Source organism: Sycon ciliatum, chromosome 7, assembly GCF_964019385.1.
Source record: "Sycon ciliatum chromosome 7, ocSycCili1.1, whole genome shotgun sequence".
In the NCBI taxonomy this organism is placed as follows: domain Eukaryota; kingdom Metazoa; phylum Porifera; class Calcarea; order Leucosolenida; family Sycettidae; genus Sycon; species Sycon ciliatum.
The window spans coordinates 7,081,011-7,104,739 of NC_088649.1; the positions used below are offsets into that span (position 1 = coordinate 7,081,011).

Sequence of the window (23,729 nt, forward strand, 5' to 3'; positions counted from 1 at the left end):
AATAGTAGTACTCCTAGACCTTGGCTCTTTGTAGGTGAACCACCATCGCATGGATCGATTGGTGACTATGCACTTGGAGGTTGGAATAGCCCGCGCTGAACCGATCTTGCCATGGCCCAGGGAGTGAACTCGCTTACTCGACTATCCCGGTTTTAGTTACCCAGCATGAGTGGTGCAATTTGTCCATACCATGTTGCGAGCTCACAGTTGTTTGGGCAGGTTTTGAGCCGCACCACGAAACAAAGCGAAATAACGGCGTGACTGTAGAACAAGGAAGCGGCGAGACGACACTTCCAGGACGAGACAGGCAGTAGAGATGTGTTTACAGCACGAGCAACCTCTCAAACCCTGCCGGTACTCCACAGTTACAAGAAAATGTCGGACTGGACGACGCGCCAATGCAAACCTGCTACATCCACCCAGGCAGATAGCTGCCAAACCAGGCCAATGTCGACCCACTGCATACCGGTATGTCAATGTCAAACAGATCCTGCAGGAGAAGACAGGGATGATATTGGCGTCCAGTGTACGGACACCAGTCACATTTCCTGCGTCTTTTGCAGCATACAGGATAGACTCATCACTATAAAGTCCACTACTTCGTGATTTTTATTCGTAGAATACATGACTGGCGTATTCAGTGTGCCTCGCAGGACTGCGAGATGCTGCAGAAGACCAGGTTCGACCTTTCTGGACTGCCATTCACCGACGGTGGGCTACACGATGCTGGAGGAACTAGATTCCAGTGAAAACCCAAGATTCCTTTGCTCCTGGACGCTCCGACGTGTTGTGATATCTGCCAGGTGCGCAGTAACTAGTATTTTCATCGCTATAGCGAGGACGACGCCGATCGGCAAACTCTCGCTCACAGCCATCACCAGCCTCTCAAAACCATCACTTGGCATCCCCCAGAGGTATAGGAGAAAGCCAAAACAGCTCTCAACAAACAAAAGCTAAGGACGATGGAAAGAGAGCATGTCAAAAAGAAGACGAACAGTATGAAGTTCAAATGGGTTTGAACACTCGTACCACCAACTATACCACTTTCAATAATTCGTGACACCATTTTGTTTTAACACGCATACGGTCCACTACCCATCACCTTTCTGTCTTTCTTGTCACTAGTCCTTCTTTCCGCCTGACAAGCCCGTGTTTGTTTGTTTGTCAGTGACTAGCTAGCTAGGCAAGCCCCAGGCAAGTGAGGAGACACGGCTGGGAAACCCCACGTACCTGAGCTTGGCTGGCGAATAGGTACGATCGCGGGGCGCGAGCATCGCACGCGCATCGATCGTCATTGACGCCAATCACGACACGACATTTCATGGTGATGACTGGGATTGCTCATCAAGGGAGCCAGGTGAAAGCCGCGGAGCTCCAGAGGACGACTCTCTCCTGCCTCAAAGCGACTCGGTGAGGCTGCAGACTTCGTGTAGAAGAAAGCAGCGCTGATGTGAATGACGACGACTCGAGTGGATATTGTTGAGCGATGAACGACTCCTTCACTAGTAAGTTTGTCGGATATCGACAGTGAAGATGCAGAGCAAAGGCGTCTGGATTCACGACTGGAAGAGCAACGAGAGCTAGCGCCAGACAAGATCTGCTTCGTTGGCTTGGACACTGAGCAACTTGAAACATTTATTTGGTCCATGCAGCAGCTCCCAAAAAAATTCCAAAAAATATGTTCCTGTAGGGTCAGGTAACCGTTGAATGTATCTGCACCTAGTACGTACCTCATGCTCATGAGCCTGTGTGCTAAGTAGTCACAGCTACCGTGATTGCACTCCGTGTGTGCAGATAATTTTTCATGGAAGTGAATGGCTTGGAGAGCATCAGTACAGAGCCTGGTGTGAATGCAATATCAGCCCCTTGAACTTGGCCATATGCCGTTAGCTGCGTGATAGTCAGTGAAGCTAATGATTTACTCGGACAAGCCAGTGTCTGAGTAGACTGCCAAGTACTATAAAATTCCTCCTTGTTAGCCGGCTGATTGATGGCAATGCCTAACAGGATCAGACACATACCAACGCTCATACTTGCATCCTACACAGAAATGCCAATTCCAACATTTGTACAGAGATGTGGTGTACCGCATTTTTTGGTCACTTAGGGTGTTGTGATTGATCCAAAATTTCTTGAGACTGGTTATCAGGGGTTGTGGATCAATTTGGAGCACAACAATTGTTTTTGAAAATTTTGCGCATGTGATGGTTTTTGCTGATCCAGGCTCATCTGCTATTAAATGTATAGTTCTTGCTAATTGAGGACGTAGCTCTCTATTTTGTCCATCCTTGTAATCTGGTTGTTTTCAAGACCACCATGTGTTGCCCCTCAGTCAGGTGGTGATGGCCCTCATCTTCTGGGATGCTTGCGTGGCTAATGGGGTATTCACACGACAGGCAAATCCACGTGCACCGGAAAGTTGCTATGGTAGTTTACCTGTGAACGAGAAAAGTGGCTTAAAGTGGCCGAAATGTTCAAGCGAGCTGGGGGCCCACTTTCACGATAATCGTGGCGTGAACGAGTACATTTACACCAAAAAGCGCAAAACAAGACTTGATTTTTTGGAACATGATAATTATTTTATGCGTGTTTTGAAAATTTGAAATACCCATGGCTACTGGTCGGTGAAGCATTCAAAAATGCAAACGTGCCTGTCGTCAAGTGCAGCTGTGTGAATCCACACAGTCACTTTTCTCGTATGTCACTCCCTGTAAAACGTGCAAGTGCCTGTCTTGTGAATACCCTATAAGCGGAGCTGCTTCAGTCGTGCACCTTTCTAAAGTGACACAATGTTGACTTGATGGAGCCTGATTCGTTCGAATACTAAAGAAGAATACTATTAACTTCAGATATAAAACATGAGAACAAGACCATGGAATAGAACACAAATACAGAATAATATGATCCACATCAGATTGCGATTCTGGATTATCATAGTCTATCACGTGTTGAGCTACGATCATACTCGTGTGAATAGCATCAGAGAGTGGAATTTGTTTTAAACTGCTGCGAATGTATACTATCTTTCTAACAGACAAAAACACTCTCTCTTTCTTGTTCGTAGAATTCATAAGCACGAAGAGAAAAAGGCATTTTTACACATAGTAAAAGATAAATTTATTATTAAATTTGACACTTTCTAACGACGTTTATGCTGTTCATTTTATCTTATGATAACACATGTGTCCACGAAGACTTGATGGTGTTCTGAAGAACTTTGCGCACTCTCTGCACCTTTATGGACGTTCTCCTGTGTGTATACGTTCATGGTCATGTAGTTAGGATGACTGTGTGAATGCCTTTACACATGTCTAGCACGTGAAAGATCTTTCTCCGGAATGGATACGGTCATGTCTGCGTAAATTGGACGAATCCGTTAACGACGCACCACATGTCTTACACGTGTGCAGTCTCTCTCCGGTAAGAGTACGTTTACGAACACATAGACTCCATGACTGAGTGAAAAACCTCCCGCATACATCACACTTGAATGGTCGATCTCCAGTATGAGTACGATATGAACACATAGATGGCCTGATTGAGTGAAAGACTTGCCTTATACATCACCGATAATGGCCGATCCCCAGTATGAACACGTTCATGCTCGCGGAGGCGAGAAACGTATTCGAACTCTTTTGGGGAAAACTGACACCTCTGGGATGTCTTACAGTTAGAACGCTTGTAGGGATCCTGATTCTGAGCCATAACCTTAAAAGAGATAGAATTTTGTCCCATGCGACGTCCGCGTTCGACCGGCATGTCAAACTCAACAGGTTGCTACCATGTTTCAGGTTTCCGTCCAACAAAACCTTCAGTATATGATGCTGTGGGTGGAGTAAAGTCGTCCATTTTAAATTGAAGAGATGGTCTCCCAGGCGATGCTCGTTTACCATAGCCGCTGAACGTTGAAGTCCAGTTCGCCACGTCTTCCAGTTCAGACTGTGTACTAGACGTTGCTTCATCCCTTTCCCTTTCGTTTTTGTCGGCGGCTCGAAATATTTTTTGAATGCTGGTTGACGATTAGAAATACTGGCTGAGGGAATTGTGTTCCTCGTCCTTTTTTCAATGGCGGGGAAGAAACAGAAATAAGGCTACTGGTATGCTCTGGGGGTATATTACTCGTGTCTTCGCTGTTTTCCAGTGGAGCGGATCTCATACACGACGCTTTCTCTGTGTTTGCTTCGCCAATGTTGACCCCGAATATGGTGGAACGGATGATGTACCATGGTCTCTAGAGGTTTGGTCGAGCTTATTCCTTTTCGACTTCATCAATGGCGGATTTGGTGGTAGTTCATTAGACTCCAGACTACAGTCAGACTTCGACTCCTCCAAGTCTTCCATTTCTCATAGAACTGCAATAACTCTGGAAGGAAAATTGCATAACAGAGCCAATATTACTCGTAACCATTTTGCGCAGTGAACAAACTGAGAATGCAAAAGGTTCCACTTGGTGTACTGTAGTACCGTGTTCTAATGCATCAAAAGAGGTATTAGTTGATGACAATGGGTTTGACATAATTCTGGTAGCCCGCAATGCGTGACAATTTTACATATGCTCTCAACTTCAAGTACATGGCACCTTGATGTCCCCATCTCAAGCTGTCATGGACTTTTGCGTCCATTGTCGCACAAAAAAGATGTTAGCTGCCAAAGGAGAATCTTGTCGTTTTAAAGGGGAAGTGCATCGATTTTTCGAGTAGGGTCCAGAAGAAAGACAATTTGATATCGGTTCGAATGGCATATCTCTCGCTTCCATACGATAAGCCAAACTTGCCAAATCGCCAATTGTATGCTCACGTTGCCATAGCGACCAGAGCAGTGATGACGTATGAAAGGCTTAGCTCCTCCACAGAGAATGTCGATCACTGCAGAAATTGGTCATTTTTCAATTGTCTTATTGTATTCACGATGTGAAAGAAGTGCTGTGTTCAATGCTGTTAGTGTCGTGAACTATTTATCGCCCTTCTCATGCATTTCCCTAGGCTATCTGCGCCTAGGAAATGGTTTCCTCCAGGACAAGATGCTTGGAATTCGCCATCTCTCCTGAGACATTTTCTGCAAACTTTCAAACCTACGACATTATTTCATTCGTCACATCTCCACCACCCGTCGTCTCACCTGGCTTCAGAAGATGTTACGAGAGATAGCAGAGTCGCCAGGAAGCATCACATTCATCTTCAGGAAGTGGAAAGAGCAAACGGCATGGTCCTTGGTTGGGGGAAATGCTGAACGTCTGATTTGTCCCAACCAAGATTTCAGCATTTTGTTCGTCACTATTTTCGCTTGTCTGCTGGTGTCTCCGCACTCCAGCTTTCTCCTGTCGGTGTCACGTCCCAGTACACAACCGAGAGGACTACTAACAAACAGTTCACTGCACTAACAGCATTGAACACAGCCCTTCTTTCACTTCGTGAATACAATAAATCAATTGAAAATGACCAAATTCTGCAGTGATCGACCTTCTCTGTGGTGGAGCTAAGCCTTTCGTAGGTCATCACTGCGCTGGTCGCTTTGGTAACGTGAGTATACATTTGGCGATTTGGCAAGTTTGGCTTATCGTATGGAAGCGAGAGATATGCCATTCGAACCGACATCAAATTGTCTTTCTTCTGGACCATACTCGCAAAATCGATGCACTTCACCTTTAAGTGATAACTCAACACTCCTACTTTTCTTTGTCAGTGGCAACAGTACAATTTGTTATCCAGCACTGAACTGCTGTTTCCACGACAGTTCGCAGAAAACATATTCGACGAACGACTGTTCATCGAATCCCGTTCGTCCCCAAGCCATTTCGTTGACTGGCCCATTAGGTGATTGTCCTTTTCGACGTGTGAATTTCTCGCCGAGTGACAGGTTAGACGGAAGGTATTTTCATCCACAAACTTTGTCGAGGCGTGGGATTTTCGTCAAGTGACACGAAATCGACCTCTGGCACAAGTGAAGGATCTATCACTCACCCATAATTCACCATTTCATAATGAAGAGTGAAAACTGATACTCCTAGAGCACCATTATCTGATTTGAAAGCCACTGTGAATATATCCTTTGGTAGTGCGCATCGTCGTCATCCTCATCATCATCATCATCATTAAATGCTCTCGAGCTAGTTGGGCTATTACCTTCAGATTATTCTGCATCAATCCTTAGCGAATGACTTTGTAGGCTGTCCGTGGTTGAACAAATTTCAAGTGCCTTTGTTATAGGCATGAATGGGATGAAGGTCGCAGACATCACGCTACTACGTTACTTGTTCCTTATATATGTGTAACTTATACCCCATGCCATTATTGCGAAGGGTTTTTAGCAGCCCTCTTGGAAGATGTTATCCATAATTTTGAATGCTGGATCGGTTGGGAAAAGATACCAATATTCGGGAGGATAGCCTTGCGGCGTCTTTTAAGCTTAAACCGTTTGACTTGTTGTACAATTGGTATTTTGCTGACTAGAAGTCACCGAGGGTTGGGCTTTCCTGCGCAGGTATGAGTTTGCACGTATATGGTGTTTAAGCGTGGTGGAGCGGAAAACCTCAAAAGTATTGTTTACTTCAGGAAAACTCAAAAAGGAGGATGGGGGACATATCTTCAGTGCTAGAAGAGGTTTTCTGCTATCTGCCGGTGTATAGTAAGTTATTGGTAAGTGAGGGCGTAGCTCTTTACTTTGTCAGCCCTTGTAATTTGGCCATTTTCAAGAACATAATTTGGGGCGTCAGGAAGTGATATCCCTCGTCTTCTGGAATGCTTGTGTAGCTACGCTGTGCTGCCCCAGGTCCTCTTCTAAGGTAGGGCAATCTTGACTTGATGGAGCTTTATTTGTAGCTTGGTCGAATACGCTGTGGCGTGGCTCGTTTGCAGACCCATAAATCGTGTGATGGGTTGACCATTGTTTAGGCGTATGTCCATTTCAAGGTTCCCTTTGGACACCTTTGCAAGAGGTTTGAACAGTCGATATACACCCCAAGTTAACGTGCCTGCAAAATTTTACCGAAATCAGGGATATCAACTTACACACACTGTCGGGTCTTCTAAGACATGCTTTATTTAAGTCAACAAAACTTGCGAACATATCTGCAATCTGAATGAAATAAAACGTTCTCAGATCAAATATTATGCTAAAATAATATTATTACCTTCTGACATAATACATGAGAACAAGATCATGGAATACTCGGAAAGAAAGAGAAATACGGAAGTACATAATCCACATCAGCTTGCGAATCTGCACTGTCATAGTCTATTGCGTGTGTGGCTACAATCAGACTTGTGTGAATAGCATCAAAGACTGGACAGTTTTCAAACTACTGCGAATATGACATTGGGCTATTTTTCTACCACACAAACACACACATACGCACACACACGCACACACACACACACTCTCTCTCTTGTTCGTAAAATTCATGCGCACGAAGAGGAGAAATGCATTTTCATACAATACTAAAACACTTTCTAACGCCTTTTAGGCTCTTCGTTTTATGTATAAATCACACTTGTGTCTACGAAGACTTGAAGACTTCTCCTGTTTGTATACTTTCATAGTTGGGATGACTGTGTGAATGACTATACATATGTCTTGCTCGTAAAAGGTCTTTAACCAGAATGAATACGTTCATGTCTGCGTAAATCTGGCAATCGCAAGAACGATGTGCCACATGTCTTACATTTGTGCGGTCTCTCTCCAGTATGAGTACGTTTATGAACACAGAGATTGTCTGAACGAGTGAAAGACTTCCCGCATACATCACACTTGAATGGTCGATCTCCAGTATGAGTACGTTTATGAACACAGAGATGTTCTGAACGAGTGAAAGACTTCCCGCATACATCACACTTGAATGGTCGATCTCCAGTATGAACACGTTCATGATAGCGGAGGCGAGAAACGTACTGGAACTCCTTTTGGCAAACCTGACACCTCTGTAATGTTTTACACTTAGAACGCCTGTCTGGGTCCTGATTCTGAGCCATAGCCTTAGAAGAGTCTGTATATTGTGGGATAGGACGCCTGCTTCCAACCGGCAATTCACATGCATCAGGTTGCTCCAAGGTTTCACGTGTCTTTCCAGCAGAAACTTCAGTATTGGAACCTTTGGATGGCGTTAAGGCGTCCATTTCAAACTGAGGAGATGGACTCTCCGGCAATGCACGTTTACCACAGGGGCTGAACGCAGAAGTCCAGTTTTTGACGTCTTCCACTTTTGCCAGCGCACTAGACGTTGCATCATCCACTTCGCTTTTGGTGGCGGTCCGAAATGTCGTTTTGAAAGCAGGTTGACGATTAGAAATACTGGCTGAAAGAATTGTGTTCCTCGTCCATATTGTCAATGGCGGCGTGGAAATAGGAATTGTGCTACTGGTATACTCAGGGGGTATACTACTTGTGTCGTCTCTGTTTTCCAGTGAAGCGGATATCATACACGACGCTTTCTTCAAGTTTTCTTCCACAAAGCTTGACGCAGGAGATGGTGAAACAGACGATTGACGATACTCTCTAGAACTTTGTTCAAACATATTCCTCCTTGACTTCATCAATGGTGGCTTTGGTGGTCGTTCATTAGAATCCATACTACCGTATGACTTCGACTCCTCCAAGTCTTCCATTCCTCACTGAACTACAACAACTCTTGTAGGGTAAATTCAATTTCACCACTGCACGACTTACAGGATCAGTGAAAAAGAAAACCAATATTACTCGTATCCACTTCATGTAGAGAAAAAAAACTACGGATGCAGAATGGTTTGCTCTGAGCTCGTTAATGTCGTGTTCTACGGTGTCAAAAGCACTGATAGTTGATAAAAAGATGTTTGCCATAATTATGGCAGCCCGCAATGCGTGACAATTGAAGGTACATGTATGGTCTTGCTGTCAGCATCTCAATCTGTCAACAGACATGGCTTTACATCAACTGCCGTGCAAACAAATGTTGGTTTGGCAAAGGAAAATCTTTAGGTTTTACAAGTAAGTGTTAAATGAACACTACTATTTTCAAAAAGTAGAAAGGACCAAGGAACTACAAGTCACTCTGTAATGTCAACTAACACCACCAGTTACTAAACAATCAGCTCATGCGATAACATTGCACTACACTGACAGTCGGTACGGACGTTCTACACCTAACTGGCAATCAGATCTTGACATCTGGGAGGCGCACTCCTACAGCTTTCCAGCTGGGAAGGTTCTGGGTTATAGAAATAAGGAGAGATAGGTGGGAGCAATCAAGATCAGCACGAGATGAAAGTCTCAGCTGTGGAGAACGTTGGCGGATATACATATAGGTCGAGGACGATACTGGCAAAACCATCAGACAAAACGGCCAAACCACAATTCAAGGGCGCATAGCAACATACCACACAACGTGTGTGACTCTAAGATTGGAAGATCAATTGGAGGGGAAACTATGCAAACACGAATTACGAAGAACCGAAGACCTCAGTACCACAGTTCAGTATATCGAACAAGACCATTAAGAGAGCATGTCTGAGAATACCAAAGTATGTGTGCAAGTGGATCTCTCCGATTTCGCTCAAAATTTGCAGGTAGGTTCCCTTTGGGGTGTGGATCGATTATGCAAAGCCCTTGAAAAAGTTTCTGAAGGGAACCTTGAAATTTGCATACCCCTCAAAAATGGCCGAAATATCACATTATTTATGGGTCTAGAAACGAGTCACGTCACAGCGTATACGAACAAGCTATGAACAAAACTCCATCAAGCCAACATTGCCTCACCTTAGAAGAGTTCCTGGAGCAGTACCGCTTAGCCACGCCAGCAACCCAGAAGACGAGGTCCATCACCCCCTGACGCCACAAATGATCGTCTTGAAAATAGCCAATTTACAAGCGCTGGCAAAACAGCCAGCTACGTCCTCAATTGGCCAGAACTATACACCGGCAGATAGTAGAACACCTCTTCTAGCGCTGAGGACATGTCCCCCATCTTCCTTTTGGGGTTTTCTTGAAATAAACTTTTTTGAATTTTTCCACTCGACCATGCTGAAATACGGCCAAAGTCATACCTGCGCAGGAAAGCTCGCTACTCCGCGACGTCTCCTCAGCAATTTCTACTCCAACACTACTCCCAAGGCCGCAGAACAAAGTGTAGTGTTGACTCTGACAAGGAAAAGCAGCGGTGATCACTTGTCACTCCAAACGACAAGCTTCTCCTTGCGCCACCAATAATTTTTTGTGCGACTGTTGCTGCAAAAGTGACTGAAGGCCTGAGCGCAGTTTTTGAATTTCATTGCAAGATGCACGGTGAGATCGCGTGCTCTCTGACGTAGGATGACGCTTCCTGCATCACGTTACGCGGTCATCGATCGCGAATGTGCCTGGAACGCTACTCGGAACAGACCATGATGGCAGAGGTAAGATGAGCTTCATTTCCTGCTTGAACTGCTGAGAACCCCCACAAACTGCCCTAGGAGTGTTGCAATGGCAGCAAGCCGTTGGAATATGCCCCGCACAGCATAGAGAGTTATTCGTCTTTCACACTTACCTCCTGCAATCCCGAACATAGTCCAACAGTAAAAGTCCCTTGTTTTCATGTCGATGCTCGACAAAAGCGACTAGCTCAGTCCCTTAGTGTTGACTGGCACGCGAGCAGCACTGGCTGCACGCACTTGTCGCGTGAACTGCATGAGAGATTTCTTACGTCATAAAGAATGTGATTTCATCATCATTTCACTGGTCTTCGACCTACATGGTCAGGGAAAGTCCCGGTTCGTAGGCCTACAACACGGGCAGCGTGTTCTTGAGCGCCGTAACCGGTAACAACACAAGTGTGATCACTTCCAGACCAACGGGCGTTCAAGGCGAGTAACAAGCGCACTTGACAAAGGTGACTCTGAAATCTCGTGGGCCGTGCGCCACGCGACTTGGCATTCTTGCGTCACAAGGCACGTGATTTCACCGTGCATCTTGCAATAAAATTCAAAAACTGCGCTCAGGCCTTCAGTCACTTTTGCAGCAACAGTCGCACAAAAAATTATTGGTGGCGCAAGGAGAAGCTTGTCGTTTGGAGTGACAAGTGATCACCGCTGCTTTTCCTTGTCAGAGTCAGCACTACACGTTGTTCTGCGGCCTTGGGAGTAGTGTTGGAGTAGAAATTGCTGAGGAGACGTCGCGGAGTGGCGAGCTTTCCTGCGCAGGTATGACTTTGGCCGTATTTCAGCATGGTCGAGTGGAAAAATTCAAAAAAGTTTATTTCAAGAAAACCCCAAAAGGAAGATGGGGGACATGTCCTCAGCGCTAGAAGAGGTGTTCTACTATCTGCCGGTGTATAGTTCTGGCCAATTGAGGACGTAGCTGGCTGTTTTGCCAGCGCTTGTAAATTGGCTATTTTCAAGACGATCATTTGTGGCGTCAGGGGGTGATGGACCTCGTCTTCTGGGATGCTGGCGTGGCTAAGCGGTACTGCTCCAGGAACTCTTCTAAGGTGAGGCAATGTTGGCTTGATGGAGTTTTGTTCATAGCTTGTTCGTATACGCTGTGGCGTGACTCGTTTCTAGACCCATAAATAATGTGATATTTCGGCCATTTTTGAGGGGTATGCAAATTTTAAGGTTCCCTTCAGAAACTTTTTCAAGGGCTTTGCATAATCGATCCACACCCCAAAGGGAACCTACCTGCAAATTTTGAGCGAAATCGGAGAGATCCACTTGCACACATACTTTGGTATTCTCAGATATGCTCTCTTCAGATGTAGAAATAGGCAGCAGTAACGAACAGCATCTTCAAACGCCGATCGTTGGTCCTCTCTTGTTTTTATAAATTGACCCTTTGCTCTCCACATCAGTGTTATAAGTCATAACTTGTAACATTTTCCTTACTTTTGATTAACTTTTATTTTAGTAACGAATGAAGTTCTAGCACATTGTCACAATGTGGCTATCTGGTCCTGATGTCTATTGGCATGCCACGCAAAGCACCTTTGCAGTTTTGTCATCAAGGACGTCTATTCCTATACTTCTTGTTTGGCCTGTGGAAATGAGCCTCTTACGTTATGCAACTGTTTGAACACCACTCTCTCTCTCTCTTCCAAGTCAGCTTGTCAACACGCGGGTAAAGGGAAGAAAGTGACTACATGTAATGCACCAGTAGAAACATTGAGATGTGCTGCAGCTTATAGGACATTATTCACTTGCAAGAGTGCCAGACTTGCTGACGATCATTACCTTCTCTCGAGGTACTAATAGTTAGGCTATCGCCTTCAGAATTTCCTGCCTCAAACTTTAGGGAATGGGTTAAAGGCTGTTCGTGGTGGAAAGAATTTAAAATTTCTCAAGGGATCCGTTCTTCTGCAGGTTTCAGTAGATGTTTCGGGAAAATTAAAAACAATTGTCAACACTGGATGGGTTGGGAAAGGATACCAGTCTTCGCGACCACAGGCTTGGTAGATTTATTTATTTCACAGAAGATCATTGTTTAGAATACAAATCCAAAACAAAATAAGGCACATAAGATTACGGTTCTTGACTGTCATAGCGTATCACATTTGTGGCTATGATCAGCCTTGTTAGTTAATATGGGAGAATCTTGTCGTTTTAAGTGATAAATGATCACTCCTACTGTTCGTTGTCAGTGTCAACACTACACGTTGTTCTTCAGCACTGAACTGCCATTCTGAAACAAGTAAAGGATCTATCACTCACCAAAAATTTACTTTTCAGAATGCAATGGGTCTATTGCCGACTAGACGTACCGGAGGGGTGAGCTTTCCTGCGCAGGTGTGAATTTGGATGTCCATTTTATTTCAGATGGTGGAGTGGAAAAATTCAAAATGTGTTTTAAGAAAACGCAAAAAGGATGATGGGTACATGTGCTCACTGCTAGAAGAGGTGTTCTACTATCTTGTTGTTTTCTTGTTGTTTGTTTATCGAAGAGCACACATGCAAAATTTGCCTAAGTCCATTATATCGACTAAAAAGGAGAAAAAAAGTACAAAAGACTATCTGCCAATGAATAGGTCTTTCTAAATGAGGACGTACCTCTCTATTTTGTCTGCCCTTGTAATTTGGCTTTTTTGAAAACGAATATTAGTGGCCACAGGGTGAGATGGCCCTCGTCTTCTGGGATGCTTGCGTGGCTAAGCGAAGCTGCCCCAGTCATGCACCTTTCTAAAGTGAGACAATGTTGTCTTGATGGGGCTTGATTCCTTCGTTGGTCGTAAACGCTGTTGTATGTCTCGTTTGCAGACCCATAAATCATGTGATGTTATGAATAATGTTTAGGGGTATGTCCATTTCAAGGTTCCCTTCGGACACCTTTTCAAGTGATTTGAACAGTCGATCTACCCCCCCTCCCCAAGGAAACGTACATGCCAAATTTGAGGGAAATCAGAGAGATCCACTTGCACACATTCTCTGGTCGTCTAAGACATGGTCTCTTAAAAGTCAAACGCTTCGCACAAATCTACGATCTGAATAAATTAAACTTTCTGAGAACGAAGGTTACGCTTGAGTAAGATTATTAACTTCTGACATAATACGTGAGAACGAGACCATGGAGTAGAACAGAAGCACAGAACTACATAATCCACATCAGATTGCGATTCTGTACTATCATAGTTTATCGCGTGTGTGGCTAGGATCGGACTGTGAAAAGCATCAAAGACTGATTTCTTTTTTTTAAATGCTGCTAATATAATACTATCTTTCAAACCGACACGCACACACTCTTTCTCTCTTGTTCTTACAATTCATAAGCGCGAAGAGGAGAAAAGCATTTTCACCCATACAAAACACTATCTAACGACTTTTAGGCTATTCATTGTAGGTTATAAATACACTGGTATCTAGGATAACATGATGATGTTCTGAAGAACTTTGCGCACTCTCTGCACCTACATGGACGTTCTTCTGTATGAATAGTACGTTCATGGTCATGTAGTTAGAATGACTGTTTCGATGACCTTACACATGTCTTGCACGTAAAAGGTCTTTATGCAGAATGAATACTTTCAAGTCTGCGTAAACTAGACGAATGCGTGAACGATATGCCACGTGTCTTACACTTGTGCGGTCTCTCTCCAGTGTGAATACGTTTATGCACACGTAGATTGCCTGACTGAGTGAAGAACTTCCCGCAAATATCACACTTGAATGGTCGATCTCCAGTATGAGTACGTTTGTGAGCGCAGAGACTGCATGACTGAGTGAAAGACTTCCCGCATACATCACACTTGAATGGTCGATCTCCAGTGTGAACACGTTCATGCACGCGGAGGTGAGATACTGTTTTGAACTCTTTTTGGCAATACTGACACCTTTGCGAGGTCTTATTCTTAGAACGCTTTTGTGAAACCTGATTCTGAGCCATAGAGGAGTCAGAATATGGTCGGATAGGACGCCTGTGTCCGACTGGCATGTCACACGCATCAGGTTTCTCCCATATTTCAGGTGTTCTTCCAGCGGACACTCCAGTATTTGACGCTGTGGCTGGAGTTAAGGCGTCCATTGCAAACTGAGGATATGATCTCACAGGCGATGCACGTTTCTCATACCCGCTGACCGCTGAAGTCCAGTTCACCACGTCGTCCATATCAGAAGGTGTACTAGAAATTGTTTCATCCCGTTCGCTTTCGTAGGCAGTTCGAAATGTCTGTTCGAAAGCTGACCGACGGTTAGAAGTGCTGCCTGAGTGAATTGTGTTCCTCGTCCATCTTATCAATGGCGGAGTAGAAACAGGAATTAGGCTGCTGGTATACTCAGGGGGTATGTTACTTGTGTCCTCTCTCTTTCCCAGTGAAGCAGATCTCATACACGACGCTTTCTCCATGTTTTTCTCTAAAAGGTTGGACGCAGGACATGGTAGAACGGATGATGGACCATGCTCTCTAGAAGTATGGTCGCGCATATTCCTCTTCGACTTCATCAATGGCGGCATCGGTGGTAGTTTATTCGAATCCACACTGCAGTCAGACATCGACTCCTCCAAGTCTTCCATTTCTCACTGAACTGCAACAACTCTGGAAAGGAAATGGTATACGGAGCCAATATTACCTGTAGCTACTTCACGCAGTGGTTTTTAATTACGAATTCAGAATGGTTCGCTCTGTGCACTTTAATATCGTGCTCGAGCGTGAAAAGCAATATTAGTTGATAGCAATAACAGATGGGTTTGCCCTAATTCTAGCAGCCCGCAATGCGTGACAATTGTACGTGTGCTATCAAAACCTGCCGTATAATTTTGCATCAATGGTCGTACAAAAAGATGTTAGTTGCCGAAAAAGAATCTTGCTTTAAGTGATAAATGATCACTCCTACTGTTCTTTGTCAGTGTCAACACTGCACGTTGTTGTTCAGCGCTGAACTGCCATTCTGACACAAGTAAAGGATCTATCACTCACCAAAAATTTACTTTTCAGAATCCAAAAGGTCTATTGCCGACCAAACTTAGCGGAGGAGTGAGCTTTCCTGCAAAGGTATGTGTTTGGATCTACATTGCATTTCAGCATGGTGGAGTGGAAAGATTTAAAAAGGAATTTCAAGAAAACGCAAAAAAGATCCCTTCAGACACCTTTCCAAGGCGGCTTTGCACAGTCGATCTACACCCTACGGAAACGTGCTTGCATAATTTATGCAAAATGGGAGAGATTCATTTCCACATCATTATTTGGTCTCCTCAGACGTCCTCAGACATGCTCTCCTAAAAGTCAACAAAGCCTTCGCACATATCTACGATCTAGATAAAGTAAAACGTTCTGAGATCAAAGGTTAACCTAGATAAGTACTGTAATTTTCTGACATAATACATGAGAACGAGACCATGGAATAGAGCAGAAATACTGAACAACACGATCCACCTCAGCATGCAATTCTGGACTATCATAGTCTATCGCGTGTGCGGCTACGATCACAGACTTGCATGAATAGCAGTAAAGAGTGAACTTTTTCAAAGTGGTGCGAATGTATATTATTTTTCTAACAGTAACACACAGACACGCTATCTCTCTCTTGTTCGTAGAATTTATGAGCACGAAGAGAAGGAAGATATTTTCACACAATATTAAAACACTATCTAACGATATTTTGGCTGTTCATTTTATGTTATGATGACACTTGTGTCTACGGTAACATGATGATGTTCTGAAGAACTTTGCGCACTCTGTGCACCTATATGGACGTTCTCCTGTATGAATAATACGTTGGTCATGGTCCTGTAGTTAGGATGACTGTGTCGATGACCTCACACATGTCTTGCACGTAAAAGGTCTTTATGCAGAATGGATACGTTCATGTCCGCGTAAATCAGACGAATGCGTGAACGATGTGCCACATGTCTTACACTTGTGCGGTCTCTCTCCGGTATGAGTACGTCTATGAATAATAATAATAATAATAATACCACAGCACGCGTAATAATATAATTATGTTGGTATAATTATACGTTCCGCTTCTGTCCTATCTCCTATGATCAAATTCCATTATCAAGATAATTATTAACACGGCGCACTGATGACCTGTGACGCCAGATCATGGATTGTCGGCCAGATTTCTCCATGTAGGCTCGTCCAGAGCGATGGCCCTCACATTCCCCAGGTGACTGCTGCGCTTCAAGTCGATGTACCTTCTCTGTAAGTCGCTTGTGATGCGCGTCGCAATGGATGTCCTTGGACGTCCACGGCCAGCCTTGGCATCCCCCGCAAAATTGCCCGTCAGCGCGATCCATGGCGGCGCATCCCTGTCCATACGGAGAATATGGCCGGTTAGCTGCCATCTTTTCCTGTCCACGATGTCAGATAGTGGTTCCGTGTTGCACCTCTCATACAGCTCAGTATTTGATATCCTGGCTGGGTAGACTATGCCAATGAGCCGTCGGAGCTGCTTCCGGTGGAAAACATTAAGCGATTCTGCTTGGGCTGCCGTGAGCCCCCATGCGCCGCAGTTATACAAAAGAACGGGCAGAACCAGGACATTATACAGGCGGATGCGCCTCTGCTCACTGACCTTCCCACGCCTCAGCCAGAGGTTATACATCCCGCCGTATTCAATCGAAGCCAGGTCTTTCCTCCGCTCCAGGTCCTCACTGTCGCCAATGAGGGACCCTAGCTGCATGCTGGACCGCCAGGAGTCTGAAGTTTATGTCAGATGCAAGAATTCGGTCTTGGTCTCGTTTACTGTAAGGGACCAATCCTCTAGTTCTGCGCTAATGATGGGGAGGCTTCGCTTCAGCCACTCCTCACTGGTTGAGTACAATGTCACATCATCGGCGTAACCTGTTTCTCCGGGTATGTGACGGTCGGCGGAAGGGCGTTCGGGTAGGTTTGCTCTCACTTGGCGCAGTGCTGCCTCCAGGCTACAAATAAAAAAGAACAGGGCTCAGGCCATCTCCCTGGGGGTGCCGATGGTGCTGAGAAACGGATTGGCAGTTGCCTTTCCTACTTTCACTGATATTTGTGTGTGGAACAGTAGGTGCTGGATCATGCGCACTTCATCGGGGCCAGTCACTAATGGCATGCCGTCTAACAGTTTGGTGCGATCGATCGTGTTGAACGCACGGGACATGTCAATCCCCAGCATGTGGCATTCCCAGTTGTATCGAGTCGCCTTGGCCGAAATCCAGCGCTGTGTCCATACCACATCTGTTGTACTTCGGCCTTGTCGGAAGCCAGATTGAGTTGGACCAACATAACGTTTATGAATACGAAAGTAGTATTACTTCGCGAAAGACATCCCGCATACATCACACTTGAAGGGTCAATCTCCAGTATGACTACGTTTATGACACTGACACCTTTGTGATGTCTTACACTTAGAACGCTTCCACTGATCCTGCTTCTGATCCATAACATTAGAAGAGTCAGAATTTTGTCGGATAGGATGCCTGCTTCCAACCGGCATGTCTAACGCATCAGGTTGCTCCGATGTTTTACGCAGACTTCCAAAAGAAACTCCGGTATTTAACGCTATGGCTGGAGTTAAGGAGTCCATTTCAATCTGAGGAGCAGGTTTCACAATCAGTACAGGCTCACTATACACGCTGAATAGAGAAGGCCGATTCTCAACGTCTTCCAATTCAGGCGGCATACTAGTCGTTGATTTGATTTCGCTTTCGTCGGCTGTTTGAAATGTCTGTTCGAAAGCTGGCTGACGGTTAGAAATGCTGCCGGAATGAATTGTGTTCCTCGTCCACTTTACTAATAGCGGAGGAGAAACAGGAATTAGGCCACCGGTATACTCAGGGGGTATATTACTCGTGTCCGCTCTGTTTTCCAGTGAAGCAGATCTTATACACGACACTTTCTCCATGTTTTTCTCTCAAAGGTTAAACGCAGGAGATGGTGGAACACACGATGGACCAGTCTCTCTAGAAGTTTGGTTGAGCGTATTTCTCTTCGTCATCATCAATGGCAGCATTGGTGGTAGTTTATAAGATGCCACACTGCTGTCAGACATCGACTCCTCAAAGTCTTCCATTTCTCACAGAACTTCAGGAAGTCTGGAAGGGAAATTGCATAGCACAGCCAATATTACTCGTAGCAACTTCACGCAGTGACCAAAACTACGGATGTAGAAAGGGTACAATCTGTGTACTTTAATATCGTATTCTAGTGTGTCAAATGCCATAATAATTATATTATTAGTTGATAACAATGGGTTTGCTATATTTGTGGCAGCCTGTAATACGTTCCAAGTACACGCACGTTCTCAACATCAATTACATGGCAACTTGCTGTTACCATCTCAAGCTGTCATGGAGTTGTGCAACAATTGTGGCACAAAAAGATGTTAGTTGCCAAAGGAGTTTCTTGTCGTTTTTAATGATAAATGATCACTCATACCTTTCTTTGTCACTGTCAAGGTCACACTTCGTTCTTCAGTGCTCAGCTGCTATTCTGACCCCATCACTCACCAACATTTTCCTGTTTCAGAATGAGTAAGAACTGATACTCCGAGGGCAACGGGGTCTGGTGTGGAAGCGACTGTGAATACATCCTGCTGTGGAATGCATCTTCGTCATCGACATTATCATCATCATGATTACCTGCTCTCGAGCTAGTTAGGGTAGGACCTTCACTTCAGACTGTACTGCATCAATCATTAGCGAATGACTTTGTAGGCTGTCCTTGGTGAACAGGATTTCAAAGGTTTTCAAAGGTACCCTTCTTCTGCAGCCTGTTAGTAGTGTTTCGGAAGATATTATCTTTGTTATGAATATTAAATAACTGTTATTCTGACACAAGGTGAGGATCTATCACTCACGCAAAATTCACATTTTCAGAATGCAAAAGGTCTATTGTTGACTAGACGTAGCGGAGGGGTGAGCTTTCCTGCACAGGTATGAGTTTGGAGGTACATTGTATTTCAGCATAATGGAGTGGAAAAATTAAAAAAACCGTAAATGATCATCGGGACATGTCCTCAGTGCTAGAATTGGTGTTTTACTATCTGCTCATGTATAGTTCTTGCTGATTGAGGACGTGGCTCTCTATTTTGTCCGCCCTTGTAATCTGGTTATTTTCAGACCGGAGACTCGGAGTTAAACACTTTTCATCCTCTTATTATTGTTTGAACTAGCTCTGACTTTCGGTACTGAGCACTATATTGGAATTCGTAAAACCTCTCAGTTGTATAGGCATAGTTGATTTTCGGTCAATCTCATGATGGAAGGAGATGGGGAGCTGCGGAAGAGATGGTTAGATCATTCGCAGGGTGAGGTTGACATGTTGGACGAGTATGACGGCTATCAATATGTAGACAGTTGAACATGACAATGTCCAAAGTTTAACCAAACTAAATTGACAATGGAAACGTATAATTATTACAAAAAAAGTCAACTAATGAATAGAGGAAGTAATGTTATCTCTTTTCTATGTTGATTTGCATGGACACCTTGGCATGGGGATACTCACGTATTTTGTTGTGCTGGTTTTGGCCATGCACCACTTCCAAATACAAAAACGCACACTGTTCCAAACTTTGAGCCTCCATACGTACAGGAAAATGAATAAGCATCCACCATGCTAAAGCATAATGTGAAGATTTTGTGAGCATAAAGCGAGCATCCATTTAAGAATATTTCCATGATTTCGCGGTCATAATCGGCCAGAGCCTAGTGCCGTGTAAACTGTGCAAGAAAACACCGTTTCCAAACATCATGTCCTACGCGGTCCTTTTGTCACACTTGTTGCCTGTAACAGTTATATGATCTGTTTATATGATCATGTTACGTTGGTGTACAGTTAAGTTAGTCATAATTTGTAACAATTTTCCTTTTAACTTTTCAATTGAGTGACGAATCAAGTTCTCGTTGTCACGATGTGGCTATCATGTCCTGATATCTATAGGCATGTCACGTACAGTACCCTTTGAGTTTTATTATCAGGACCGTCTATTCCTATGCTTCCTGTTTAGCATGTGATAACGGGCCTCTTACGCTATTGATCACCTCTATTTTTGTCTTTTTCTCCCTCTATCTGTCTTTCTGTCGCTCTGTCTCTCTCTCTTTCTCTCTGTCTCTCTCTGTCCCACTCTCTCTCTTCCAATCTTTCTCTGTCTCTCTCTGTCTCGCTCTCTGTCTTCCTTTTCTGAGTCAGTTTGTCAACACGCAGGAGAAGGGTAGAAAGTGACGACAAGTACTGCACCAGTAGAAACATTGATTTGTGTTACAACTTACAACACATTCTTCGCCTGCAAGAGGGCCAGGTTAACGGTCGATCATTACCTTCTCTCCATTTACTAATAGTTAGGTCATTGCCTTCGCAATGTTCTGCCTCAATCATTAGCGAATGACATTCTAGGCTATCCGTGGTGGAAAGGATTTACAATTTCTCAAGAATTTCGTTCTTCTGCAGGTTTCAGGGAAAGGTTCGTGAGAATTAAAAGCAATAATTATTATCAACACTGGATCGGTTCGAAAAGGATATCACCACTCTTCGTGACCCTAGGCTTGGTAGATGTATATATTTCACATAATAATATAATATATCGTAAAACGGACGAGACAAAGAAGAAGAAGAAAAGGAATCGCCCTCGGAACATCATATGGTTCAACCCACCATTTAGCAAGAACGTCGCCACCAACGTTGGACATCGCTTCCTCCAGCTAGTGGCCAAACACTTCCCCAAAGGCTCAAGCCTCAACAAAATCTTCAACCGGAACTCTGTAAAGGTTAGCTACAGTTGCATGCAGAATATGGCCACTATCATCAAGCAACACAATAACACGATTCTACGACCCAAGAAACAAGCTAACGGAGGTGACAACGATACCAGGACTTGTAACTGTCGGGCGAAAGACTCGTGTCCACTGGACGGAGCGTGTCTAACGGAGAGTATCGTATATAAGGCAAGAGTCACCGCAGGTATGGAGAAGAAGGAATATACTGGATTAACAGCAACAACATTCAAACAACGCTACTATAACCACCAATCCTCATTCCGCCACAGACAACACGAGAAGGACACCCGCCTATCGCAGTACGTCTGGACCAAAAAGGATGAAGGGAAGGCATGCAGCATTCAATGGGCGGTACACCGCAGAGCAGCGGCCTACAGCAACAAAAGCAAAAGGTGCAACCTGTGCCTGGCGGAAAAATTGGCAATCGCGCAAGCACCCAAGCACCTCTCTCTAAACAAAAGGAGTGAGCTTGTGTCGAAGTGTCGCCATGAGAATAGGTACTACCTTCGGAACTTTAAACCAGCTACAGCCATCACCTAATTAAGTAAGAGACAACAAGCTCCAGTGGTTGTCACCTTTCACCACTTGCTGTCATTCACGCTTTGCACTGCCGCTATTTACACTTTGCTTTGTGAGGATATAAACCAAAACTGATCCAGATTTCCAATTACTGTTTTCTGATGATCGCTTAGTGCGTGAAACTCTGAGTAAAAACACTTCCTCTGTCCTCCTATTGTTTGAACCAGCTCTACCACTCGGTATTGAGCACTCTCTTGGACAGCCTGGAACCTCTCTGTTTTATTTCACATAATATATGGGAACAAGACCATTTAATAGAACACAAATACAAAACAAAATAATCCACGTCAGATTACGGTTCTCAACTATCATATCGTATCACATTTTGTGGCTACGTTCAGACTTGTGTGAATGGTATAAATGACTGGACATTTTCAAACTGCTGCAAAAATGTTCTCTCTTTTTAAGAAACACACACACTCCCTCTCTCACGCAACCATACACTCTTATGCACAAATCTCTCTCTCCTTCCCTCTTTGTCATTAACTTGCTCGTAAAATGTATTACAAAGAAAAGGAGAAATGCATTTTTTCACATAGCAAAAATCTTTAAAACGACATTTATGCTTTTCATTTTTGGTTATGAATAGGCTCGTTTTTAGGAAGACATGATCCACACCGGAAAACGTTGGCGTCCTCTTCGCACCGGACGTTCTCTTGTATGTATACGTTCATGGTGACGTAGATTGTGTAACCGGCTCAATGACCTTACACATGTCTTGAACGTAAAAGGGCTTTATGCAGAATGGATACGTTCATGTGCGCGTAAATGGGACGATTGTGTGAACGATGTGCCACATGTCTTACACTTGTGCGGTCTCTCTCCAGTATGATTACGTTTATGAACACATAGACTCCAGGACTGAGTGAAAGACTTCCTGCATACATCGTACTTAAATGGTTGATCTCCAGTATGCGTACGTTTATGAGCACAGAGAATGTCTGACCGAGTGAAGGACTTGTCGCTTTACATCACACTTGAATGGTCGGTCTTCAGTATGAGAGCGTTAATGAACACAGAGGCTACTTGACCGAGTGAAAGACTTCTCGCATACATCACACTTGAATGGTCGATCTCCAGTATGAACACGTTCATGCTCGCGGAGATGAGAAGCGTCCTTGAACTGTTTTTGGCAAAACTGACACCTCTGTAATGTCTTACACTTAGAACGCCTGTGTGGATCCTGATTCTGAGCCATAAGCTTAGATGATTCAGAATGTTGTCCGATAAGACGCCTGCGTTCGACTGGCATGCCAAAGGCATCAGGTTGTTCCCATGTTTCAGGTGTCCTTCCAGCAGAAACTCCAGTATATGGCGCTGTGGCTGGAGTTAAGACGCCCATTTGAAATTGAAGAGGCGGCTTCACACGCGATGCATTTTTCTCATACCCGCTGAACGGTGAAGTCCAGTTCAACACGTCTTCCATTTCAGACAATGTACTACACGCTGTTTCATCCCTTTCACTTTTGTCGGCGGTTCGAAATGTCTGTTCCAAAGCTGGCTGACGATTAGAAATACTGGCTGAAGAAATTTTGCTCCTCGTCCTTTTTATCAATGGCGGAGGAGAAACAGGAATTATGCTACCGGTATACTCAGGGGGTATATTACTCGTGTCTTCTCTGTTTTCCAGTGGAGCGGATCTCATACACGACGCTGTCTTTGAGTTTGCTTCGCCAATGTTTTACCCCGAAGACGGTGGGACGGACGATGGACCATGCTCTCTAGAAGTTTGGTCGAGCTTCTTCCTCTCCGACTTCATCAATGGCGGCATTGGTGGTAGTCCACAGGAATCCAGACTACAGTTAGACTTCAAATCCTCAAAGTCTTCCATTTCTCTCTTGGCTGCAGCAACTCTGGAAGGGAAATTGCCTAACACAGGTAATATTAATCGTAACCACTTCGCGCAGTGAATAAAACTACGGATGCAAAATGCTTTGCTCTGTGCATTCTAATATCGTGCTCTAGTGTGTAAAATGCCATTTCAGTTGATATAAATTGGTTTGCCATAATCCTGGCAGCCCGCAATGCGTGAC

The 23,729-nt window shown here is 44.3% G+C and overlaps 2 protein-coding genes and 1 pseudogene across 2 annotated transcripts; all 3 read right to left on the reverse strand.

Moving 5' to 3' along the window:
• The window catches only part of LOC135821563 (zinc finger protein 239-like), a 119,207-nt pseudogene that overhangs the window by 62,768 nt on the left and 32,710 nt on the right, over nucleotides 1–23,729 (reverse strand).
• On the reverse strand, nucleotides 7,023–8,731 carry LOC135820859 (zinc finger protein 184-like). Its single transcript, XM_065333901.1, has one exon. It carries the CDS (start codon nucleotides 8,598–8,600, stop codon nucleotides 7,590–7,592), a length of 1,011 nt encoding a protein of 336 aa, XP_065189973.1. The 5' UTR covers nucleotides 8,601–8,731; the 3' UTR covers nucleotides 7,023–7,589.
• LOC135820861 (zinc finger protein 700-like) lies at nucleotides 13,380–15,021 on the reverse strand. The gene has a single exon (XM_065333904.1). It carries the CDS (start codon nucleotides 14,938–14,940, stop codon nucleotides 13,936–13,938), a length of 1,005 nt encoding a protein of 334 aa, XP_065189976.1. The 5' UTR covers nucleotides 14,941–15,021; the 3' UTR covers nucleotides 13,380–13,935.

What these genes read in the sequence shown, in the direction of transcription:
- LOC135820859 (XM_065333901.1), bottom strand. Translation starts at nt 8,600, where the DNA reads ATGGAAGACTTGGAGGAGTCGAAGTCATACGGTAGTATGGATTCTAAT.
- LOC135820861 (XM_065333904.1), bottom strand. Translation starts at nt 14,940, where the DNA reads ATGGAAGACTTGGAGGAGTCGATGTCTGACTGCAGTGTGGATTCGAAT.